At 58.4% G+C, this 10,186-nt stretch overlaps 2 protein-coding genes across 2 annotated transcripts; one reads left to right on the forward strand and one right to left on the reverse strand.

The window, feature by feature from the left end:
- Positions 1 to 3,053: 3,053 nt before the first annotated feature.
- On the forward strand, positions 3,054 to 3,617 carry LOC136460860 (uncharacterized). Its single transcript, XM_066460405.1, has 2 exons — positions 3,054 to 3,203; positions 3,420 to 3,617. Exons 1-2 carry the CDS (start codon positions 3,054 to 3,056, stop codon positions 3,615 to 3,617), a joined length of 348 nt encoding a protein of 115 aa, XP_066316502.1.
- Positions 3,618 to 7,671: 4,054 nt separating this feature from the next.
- LOC136460861 (uncharacterized) lies at positions 7,672 to 9,263 on the reverse strand. Its single transcript, XM_066460406.1, has 5 exons — positions 8,934 to 9,263; positions 8,691 to 8,846; positions 8,255 to 8,444; positions 7,995 to 8,110; positions 7,672 to 7,872 (listed from the first exon to the last, which is right to left on the reverse strand). The coding sequence occupies exons 1-5, from the start codon at positions 9,261 to 9,263 to the stop codon at positions 7,672 to 7,674; spliced, it is 993 nt and encodes a 330-aa protein (XP_066316503.1).
- Between the last annotated feature and the right edge of the window lie 923 nt (positions 9,264 to 10,186).

Here is a 10,186-nt window from a genome sequence, read left to right on the forward strand (position 1 = left end):
AGTTAGCGCATGTATTACCCTTGTCCCCCCTTCAACTATAAAAGGGAAGGACCGAGGCCATTTCTGAGGACAGGCGATTAGACCTAGGCTCACGCAATGAACTTACGCACAAATGCACGGACGAACACACGAGCTTTTCTATGGCTTGAGATCAACATCCCAAGCAATCCACACTGCTCCATGAAGAGACTTGGGAATAGCTCCCTCTCTCGCCCTGCTTGTAACCCCCTACTACGAGCATTTTGGTGCAAGGAATACAAGATCGACCCCTTGAACTAGACGTAGGGTACCCATTACCCGAACCAGTATAATCCTTATGTCTCTTTGCATCACCATTCGGGGCTGGGAACACATAGTACAAATTTACTAGTTGGTTGAGGACCCGCCGGTCCAAAACACCGACAGTTGGCGCGCCAGGTAGGGGCCTCTGCGTGTCAGCTTCGTCATCCCAACAAGTTCTAGATGGCAGACCCCGTACGACCACTACGTCTTAGCACGGTGATCTGGTTCGGTAGCCTAGAGTTCATGTCTCTAGGATCTGAGCACGACATGGTGCTCCTCACACCCTGAGCCCCACCGGCCGACGACAACGCCACGCACCGGCAGCCTAGGCGCAGGCGGCGCCCGGGTAGCTGCTCTCGTCGCACTCGCCAAGCGTGACACGGGCAGGACCACCACAACTCTACCCAAGCTTAGGGCGCCACGCCGCGCTCCACCGTCATCCCACGCCCAGCTGTTGGCATAGGATCCCTGGTCGGGGACCTATCTAGCCTAAGCTTGGACAAGGGAAAAACGCCGATGGTGCGCGGCGACACCCCGACATCAAGCTCCACTCCACCATGTCCTAAGGAGCTAACTCCAGCGGAGCAAAGCCCGGCAATGGCACCATCTCATACCCCTTCGGGTTGAGAAATGTCATCGCCTCCTACGCTTACGCCTACGCTTCCGCTCACGTGGATCCCCCAGGACGCCGCCAGCGCTTCGCCCTTGACTTCGACACCACCGCTTTGACCTACACCCACGCTGAATCCTCAGAGGAGGATGAGGCATGGGTTGGAGCGGATTTCTCCAAACTCCACGACCCTAAAACCATGCGCCGCTTCTTGGTCGCAAGCGACTACTGCTTCGGCTACTCCGACTCCGACGACGAAGGTGCTTACGACCCCACTCGCGAGTGCTTCCAGATCAGGCTTGGGATGCCAAGGACGGGCGAGGAGGACGAGGGGGCAGGTAGCCGTTCCCCGCTTCGCCTAGGTGTAGGCGCCGCCACACCTCCACGCATTGTCCTACCGGCAGCGCGGAACAAGAACCTCGCCCCCGCACGACCTCAATGCCCGGACCTAGAACAGCTCCGTGAGCTCTAGGCCAAGGTCGAGCAAGACCGACTCCTCCTGCAGCAGCTGTGAGATACTCTCGAGCAGGAGCATCGAGGTCGCGGCGAGGGAGGAGGAGCCCGACAGAGGAACCGCGACGTGCACCACCGCATCAATGAGGACGAAGGGAGTGAGCAACCCCCAATCTTCAATCGCGCTAGCCAGAACGTCGCGGCTGCAGTGATGCTAGTCCGCACGATGCCCGAGCCATCCACCATGGAGGGGCGACGGGTCCGCGACGAGCTCCGGGATCTCCTCGAGACCGCCGTGGTGCAGCAAGCCGAGAGTTCCACCTCTCGACGGCACGGGGGCGCCTTGGACCTTCTTATGGCACTGCCTCGGTAGAATAGGGAGGCCTCGGTATGTCCTGAGCCTGCTCGAGCACCAATAGCCCCCCGGGTCTCCTTTCTACTCGACCGCCTCGGCAACCAACGCGAGGCGTAGGGAGACCATGAGGTGGTCAGCAGGCGACGACGCCATGACAATGAGGGGCTCGCCTGGGGCTACCATCCACACCGAGGTGGCTGTTATGACAGTGAGGAGGACCGCAGTCCTTCTCCTGAACCGCCGGGCCCTTGAGTCTTCAGCAGAGCCATCCGCGCTGCTCATTTCCTGGCCCGGTTTCGGCAACCAGCCAACCTCACAAAGTTTAGCGATGAGACCAATCCCAAACTTTGGCTTGCCGATTACCGCCTAGCTTGTCAACTAGGTGGCGCGGACGATGACCTGCTCATCATCCGCAACCTCCCCTTGCTCTTTTCAAACTCAGCATGAGCCTGGCTCAAGCACCTTCCTCCCTCATAGATCCACGACTGGCGCGACTTGGAAACATACGTGCGCCCTGGAAACTCCTGGGACCTTAAGAGCTATCGCCAGAAACCGAACGAGTCTCTCTGAGACTTCATCCGGTGCTTCTCTAAACAGTGCACCGAGTTGCCCAGCGTCGGCGACTCAGAAATCGTCTAGGCTTTCCTCTCTGGTACCACCTGCCGAGACTTGGTCCAAGAGTTAGGCCGAAACATGCCACGCTTGGCTACCGCGCTCCTCGATATCGCCACCAACTTCGCCTCAGGCGAAGAGGCTGTTGGGGCCATCTTCCCAGAGAATGACGCCATGGGGAAGTAGAGGGACGAGGCCCCTAAGGCCTCGGCTTCCCACCTCCCCAAGAGAAAGAAAAAGGGTTGCCAGGGGAAGCAGGCCATCCTCGAGGCCAATCTAGTCGTGGCCACAGAACGCAAGAATCCCCGAGGCCCCAGGGGCCCCTAGCCTTTCGACGACATGCTTAAGAAACCCTGCCCTTACCACCAGGGCCGGGTAAAGCACGCCCTCGAGGATTGCTCCATGCTGCGGCATTACTATGCCAAGCTTAGGCTCCCCGACAATGATGCCAAGTAGAAAGGCACCGGTGACCGGGATGATGTCAAGGACAACGGGTTCCCCAAGGTGCACAACACCTTCATGATCTTTGGCGGACCCTCGGCATGCCTTACGGCGCGCCAGCGAAAGAAGGAACGCCGAGAGGTCTTCTTGGTCAAGGTGGCCACTCCCCGATACCTCGACTGGTCTCAGGAGGCGATCACCTTTGATCGAGATGACCACCCTGACCATGTCCTGAATCCCAGGCAGTACCCGCTCGTGGTCGACCCGATCGTGGGCAACACCCGGCTCACCAAGGTATTGATGGACGGAGCCAGTGGCCTCAACATCCTCTACGCCAGCACCCTGGAGCTCCTGGAGATCAACCGGTCGAGGCTCCGGGGTGATGCCGTGCCTTTCCACGGCATCGTGCTAGGGAAACGCACGCGACCCCTCGGGCGCATCGACCTTCCCGTTTGCTTCGGCACCCCCTCCAACTACCGCAAGGAGGTCCTTACCTTCGAGGTGGTCGGATTCAGGGGAACCTACCATGCCATCCTAGGGCGGTCGTGCTACGCCAAGTTCATGGTAGTCCCCAACTACACCTACCTCAAGCTCAAGATGCTGGGTCCCAACGGCATCATCACGATTGAGTCCACGTACGAACATGCATACGACTGCGACGTCAAGTGCATTGAGTACGCCGAGGCTCTCGTGGAGGCCGAGACCGTCATCGCCAACCTCGACCGGCTCGGCGGCGAGGCACCTGACTCCAAGCGTCATGCCGGGACGTTTGAGCCCATGGAGGCCATCAAGCTCGTCCTAGTTGACCGCGCCTGCCCCGACGACCGGGCGCTGAGGATCAGCGCCACTCTCGACATCAAATAGGAAGTCGTGCCCGTCGACTTTCTCCGTGCGAATGCCGATATGTTCGCATGGAGTCCCTCGAACACGCCGGGCATACCGAGAGAGGTCGCCGAGCACGCCTTGGACATCCGGGCCGGCTCCAGGCCGATGAAGCAACACCTACGCCGATTCGATGAGGAAAAGCATAGGACCATCGGCGAGGAGGTGCAGAAGCTCTTGGTGGCTAGATTCATTAAGGAAGTATCCCATCCTAAGTGGTTGGCTAACCCCGTGTTGGTTAGGAAGAAAAGTGGGAAGTGGAGGATGTGTGTAGACTACACCGGTTTGAATAAAGCCTATCCGAAAGTCCCCTTCCCATTACCTTGAATCGATCAGATCGTTGACTCCACTACGGGATGCGAGAAAATGTCTTTCCTTGATGCGTATTCCGGTTACCATCAAATCAAGATGAAAGAGTCCAACCAGCTCGTGACTTCTTTCATCACCCCATTTGGCATGTACTGCTATGTGACTATGCCTTTCGGCCTCAGAAACGCAGGGGCCACATACCAGCGGTGCATGACCCAGGTCTTTGGTGACCACATTAGGTGAACCATCGAGGCCTATGTAGACGACATCGTGGTCAAGTCCAGAAGGGCCGGGGATCTCATGACGACCTAGAGATAGCCTTCAAATGCCTTAGAGAGAAGGGCATCAAGCTCAATCCCGAGAAGTGTGTGTTCGGAGTCCCCCAAGGCATGCTCTTGGGATTCATAGTCTTGGAACGCGGCATCGAAGCCAACTCGGAGAAGGTCTCGGCCGTAACCAGCATGGGACTAATCCAAGACCTCAAGGGAGTGCAGAGGGTCATGGGATGCCTTGCAGCCCTGAGCCGCTTCATCTCGTGCCTCGGCAAAAAAGGCTTGCCTCTGTACCGCCTCTTGAGAAAATCCGAACACTTTTCTTGGACCCCCAAGGCCGAAGAAGCCCTCACTAAGCTCAAAGCACTACTCACCAATCCCCCCATCCTGGCACCGCTGGCCAGAGACGAGGCCCTCTTACTCTATGTTGCTGCAACAACCCAAGTGGTCAGCGCTGCCGTAGTAGTAGAGAGGTAGGAAGAGGGGCATGCTCTACCCATCCAACGACCTATCTACTTCATCAGCGAAGTGCTCTCCAAGACCAAAACATGATACCCCCACATCCAAAAGTTGATCTATGTCGTAGTCTTGGCTCGGCGTAAGCTGTGGCACTACTTCGAGTCACACCCAGTAACCGTCGTGTCATATTTCCCCTTGGGAGAGATAATCCATAACCGAGAGGCTTCGGGTAGGATAGCCAAGTGGGCCGTCGAACTCATGGGGGAAACCCTGACCTTTGCGCCTTAGAAAACAATAAAGTCTCAGGTCTTGGCCAATTTTGTAGCAGAGTGGACCGACACCCAGCTGCCACCAGCTCAAATTTAGACAGAGTGCTGGACCATGTACTTCAACGGGTCTCTGATGAAGACCGGGGCAGGCACGGGTCTGCTCTTCATCTTGCCCCTCGGAGTACACATGCGCTACATGGTGCGGCTCCACTTCACCGCCTCCAACAATGCGACCGAGTACGAGGTCCTCGTCAATGGCTTGCAAATCGCCATCGAACTTGGGGTACGGCGTCTCAACGTCCGGGGCGACTTGCAGCTCGTCGTCGATCAAGTCATGAAAGAATTGAACTACCTCAACCCCAAAATGGAGGCGTACTGCAAGTTGGTACGCCACCTAGAAGACAAGTTCGACGATCTCAAACTCAACCACATCGCGCGGAAGTACAACGAGGCCACCGACGAACTAGCAAAGATGGCCTCGGCATAGGCTCTGCCCCCCTGAATGTCTTTGCCAGGGACCTCCACAAGCCTTCCATTGACTATGCCTCAGCAGCAGAAGAGGGCCCACCGGCCGAACCCACCGAGGGGCTCGACGACCCCTCTGCTGCCGAGACTCCTTTGGCTGAGCCCGAGGTCATGGAAGTCGACATCGGGCCTCCCCAGACCGACCAGGACACGGACTGGCGAGTCCCGTTCCTTGATTGGCTCGCTTAGGGAGAGCTTCATAGTGACAGGACCAAAGCCCGACGGCTTGTGCGACAAGCCAAAACTTACGTCCTCTACGATGGCGAGTTGTACAGGCGAAGTCCATCTGGCGTCCTCCAACGATGCATCACCATCGAGGTAGGCCAGTCCCTACTTTGGGACTTGCATGCAGGCGCCTACGGGCACCATGCGGTGCCTTGGATGCTCGTCGGAAACGCCTTCCATCAAGGATTCTACTGGCCGACGGTAGTTGCCGATGCCACCAAGTTGGTACGCTCCTGCGAGGGATGCTAGTACTATGCTCGGCAGACGCACCTCCCGGCCCTAGCCCTCCAAACCATCCCCATTACATGGTCGTTTGCTGTATGGGGGCTCGACATGGTCGGGCCTCTGCAGAAGGCCCCCAGGGGCTACACCCATCTACTAGTAGCAATCGATAAGTTCTCCAAATGGATCGAGGCTCATCCGATCAGTCAAATCAAATCCAAGCAAGCAGTGCTATTCTTCACTAACATTATCCACAGGTTTGGGATCCCTAACACCATCATCACCGACAATGGGACACAGTTCACCAGCAAAAATTCTTGACATTCTGCGATGACCACCACATCCGTTTGGCCTGGTCGGCCGTAGGACACCCAAGGACCAACGGGCAAGTGGAACGTGCCAACAGCATGATCCTACAAGGCCTCAAGCCAAGAATTTACAACCGGTTGAAGAAATTTGGCAAGAAATGGCTCGCCAAACTCCTATCGGTCATCTAGAGCCTGAGGAACACTCCAAGCCGAGCCACAGGGTTCACACCTTTCTTCTTGGTCTATGGAGCCGAGGCCATCCTCCCCACTGACTTGGAATATGGTTCCCCGAGGCTACAGGCCTACAACGAGCAAAGCAACCATGCCACCCATGAGGACGCCCTCGACCAACTAGAGGAAGCCCAAGACGTCGCACTGCTGCACTCGGCCAAATACCAGCAAGCCCTACGGCGCTATCAGGCCCGGCGCATTCGAAGCCGAATCTTGAAGGTAGGCGACCTAGTGTTGAGGCTGACACAGAACAACATGGGCCGCCACAAGCTGACCCCACCATGGGAAGGACCATACATCATCGCCCAAGTGCTGAAGCCCGGGACCTACAAGCTAGCCAATGAGAGGGGCGAAATCTTCACCAACGCTTGGAACATAGAACAGCTACGTCACTTTTACCCTTAAATTTCCAAGCATTGTGTATATTGTTTCTCGGAATACAATTGAGAAGTGTTCTTTAGTTGTGCTAATTTTTCGAGAACCCCCCCCCCCGAGCCCATCGCGGGTCTCGGCAATACGATAACACTGTAAGGGAGACTCGACTCTGCCTCTGCAGAACCGAGCCTCCCTCGGGGGCTAGATGGGGGACTCCCCCCTATGTCTCATGCACATTTTTTAAGTCGTTTTTCAAAAAAAATTCCTACGCCAAACTCTCTAGCACGCTCTGACAAATCGGTTGTAAAAAACCCAAGGACTGAAAAGTCTGTCCCAGGGACCGAAAGCCAATAGAGTCACGAGATGGCCTACGCCCCCGGGCTATGGCACTCCCTCACCACCTTTCACCCAAGGGATGGCTTAGGTTCCAAGGAGGTTTTTTGCAAAAGAAATCTGATCAGAGACAACAAAGGGCAGAGGCTTGGAAACACAAGAAAAACAACTAAGAAACATGAGTATTTTAAAAAGAGGCCTCGACGGCCACAAGCATCACGATACAAGGTTAATCCCTATTCTATTTACATGGCCTCTTGGGCCCAGGTCAAGGCTCAGGACCTCCAGCATCGGTAGACGGCGGGGGAGGGACCACCTCCTCTTCGAACAACATTGCCAGCACCGTGCTAGGGCCTTCCGCCGCCTCCATCAGCTTTGTGACCGCCGCGTCGGCCTCCTCGTCATCATTAGGCAAGACGTAGCCATCGCTGGTGGCTTGGAGGTCAACACCGATGTAGTGCGAGGCGATGACGGCCAGCGTGCGCTTGACGCCCGTATGCAGCGCTCCTCAGAGCCGCTCGCGCACTTGACCACTCAATGCAATCAGATGGCTCCCAAGGGAGCTGCTTGACTGAACCCCCTCGACCCCCAGGGCCTCACAGGCGATACGGGCAGCATCCTTCAGCGCGTTGTGCTCCCCGATCTCGGTCTCGAGCACCGCCTGCACCGCGACAGAAGCCTCGGCTGCCCAGGTGACCTTCGCCTCCGACTCTACGCCATAGGAAACAGAATAGAGTTGAGCGTAAAGGAAAACAAACCAAATAGGGACGGAAGCCTACGGGACTCACCCTTAGCCTTCTGCTCCTAGCGTTGGGCCTCGACCCAAGAGACCTCGGCTTTCTCCTTCCAGCGCAGGGCCTTGGCCTGGGAAGCCTCGGCCTTCTCCTTCAGGCACTGGGCCTCGACCTGAGTACCCTCGACCGCCCTAGAAGCCTCCCTCCCCAGCTCTGCATCACACCAGAGAATTAGGGGGCGAATACAGGAAAAGTGAATAAAACAAGGGGAATAGGACTCACCCTCGGCCTTTCCCCTCTAGACCATAGCCTCGGTCTAGGAGGCCTCAACCACCGTAAGGGCCTCATCCAAGGTGCCTTTTGTCAGCTGGTGCGCACTCTGCTCTGCTCCTAGCTGCCCAGCAAGAGCCTTGCCCGAGGCCATGGCTTCTTCGGCTCGGGACCTGAAGGCATCCCGATCACCGGCCATGTGGGTGAGCTCCTCCTCCAACTCCTTGACCAGCGCCGCCAGGGGGGCGACCTGCTCCTGGGCCGTGGCCGCCTCGACCTTCGCATCGGCACAACAAAGGCGGAGGTCCTCCACCTCTATGCTCCATGCCGAAAGGAGCTCATTGGCGCCGGCAAGAAGGCCCTTCTGCCGCTGAAGCTAGTCCTAGATGTCCCTCTCCCGCTAGAGAAAGACCGACTTCCCAAGGGACCGGGTCTCGAGCTCCTAGGGGAAACAGAACAGGGGTCAATCCCTATAGGAAAACTCGGAAAAAGACAACACCGCGTGAGAAAAGAAAGCATGAACCTGGGCGACTTCGGGCAGATCGTCGGCCACCATGGACAGCGCCGTCCGTAGTGACCGCTCTGCTAGCTGGTGGTACTGCTCGAACGTGTCCCAGCACCCGCCCTCGACCGCGTCCTCGAGGGTGAACAAAGGCTCCACCTCAGGGTCATCCCAGCTCTACCACAGGACACATGGGTGATCCCACCTACGGGGCTCGGGTCGTACCCGCGCGAGGGCCGAGCTTCCCTCGCCCGGGGTCAGAACCGGCTGTTCCACGGTGCCGGCCACCTTGGCGTCGACCATCTCCTGCACCGGGGAAGTATCGTCGGAGGAGATCAGAAGGACCTCCACCTCTCGGGCACTCTCCCACAACGACGGTGGGCCTTGACCCAAGGGTGCCACCGAGGCCTCCATCGCCTCCATCTCCACTTCCTGGGCCAACGGCCTCGCCGCGATCACGTCAGCCTCGATGGTCCCAGGGGCTTCGGCCTCTACCATCGTGGCCTCGGTGGTCCCAGGGGCTCCGGCCTCCGCCATCGTGGCCTCGGTGGTCCTGGGAGCTCTGGCCTCCGCCGTCGTGGCCTCGATGGTCATGGGGGCTCCAGCGCCTGCTGTAGCAGCCTCGATGGTCTTGGGCACCCCGGCCTCCGCCGCCTCAGCCTCGGAGACCAAGGGGCCTCGACCTCGGTGACCTTGGCAACTGAGGGCACTTCAGCCCTATTCAACTCACGGGCCTCTCCCTCGTGGGGCGTAGGTGCTCCCTCCCCCATCCGTGTCGAGGCTGCATCGGTAGCCCTCCTTGGGTGGCCAGCTCCTTCGGGTCGGCCCTTACCAACACCGCGCCACGTTGTAGGGCGGCTTGCGCCTCCGCCACCTAGTGGGCGGTGGAACCGAGGGGTCACCTTGAGCGCCTTAAGGGGCGCCAGGGTAGGCACCTCCGTAGGATGCTTCTGACTAAGAACAGAACACTTGCAGGGTCAGCACGAGACCGAAGAACGAACGGAAAAACACTACGGCTCTGCCAAAAATTCGCTTACCTCGAGCGAGGCTGCAACCGCTTCGGCACGGCAACCCTTGTCTACAAAGGCGGTGGCGGTGGCAGAAGCACGACCTCTGAATCCGCCGGCACCGGCCGATCCTCGATGGACCCCGGCATCCCCTCCATCCTCTATGGGGGTGGTTGCGTCGCCCCTGCTGCCACCTGCTCCACTGCTGCCGTCGAGCCCACCAGGCTGACGGCACGCTTGCCCAGCGCCCACGCCTCGGGCATGTCGGCCTCGGCCTCGAGGCGAGCGATTGCTGACCCCAGGACAGCTCCTCCTCCTCCCCCTAGGAGCGCTGGGCTACTTGCCGACACCCTAGGCACCATCTCCCCTATGTCAAGGAGATGGTCTAGGGGACCCCGCCCCATCTCGCCCTTGTCATCTCCGTTCGAGGCATCCGTCGATAGCGACGGCGACGGGGACTCCTCCAACGGGAGGCCGTCCTACCTTTGCTACCGGCAACGCTCATCTAGT

This window comes from Miscanthus floridulus, chromosome 6 (genome assembly GCF_019320115.1).
Source record: "Miscanthus floridulus cultivar M001 chromosome 6, ASM1932011v1, whole genome shotgun sequence".
Classification (NCBI taxonomy): Eukaryota; Viridiplantae; Streptophyta; class Magnoliopsida; order Poales; family Poaceae; genus Miscanthus; species Miscanthus floridulus.

Bases quoted from the DNA above. Each gene is read 5' to 3' on its own strand.
- LOC136460860 (XM_066460405.1), top strand. From the start codon at position 3,054: ATGGACGGAGCCAGTGGCCTCAACATCCTCTACGCCAGCACCCTGGAG. The intron at 3,204-3,419 runs GTTTGCTTCGGC...TGCGACGTCAAG, and splicing joins TCGGGCGCATCGACCTTCCC to TGCATTGAGTACGCCGAGGC.
- LOC136460861 (XM_066460406.1), bottom strand. From the start codon at position 9,263: ATGACCATCGAGGCCACGACGGCGGAGGCCAGAGCTCCCAGGACCACC. The intron at 8,847-8,933 runs GTTCTGACCCCG...GTCCTGTGGTAG, and splicing joins CCGGCACCGTGGAACAGCCG to AGCTGGGATGACCCTGAGGT. The intron at 8,111-8,254 runs GCACCTTGGATG...GGTGTGATGCAG, and splicing joins TGCGCACCAGCTGACAAAAG to AGCTGGGGAGGGAGGCTTCT.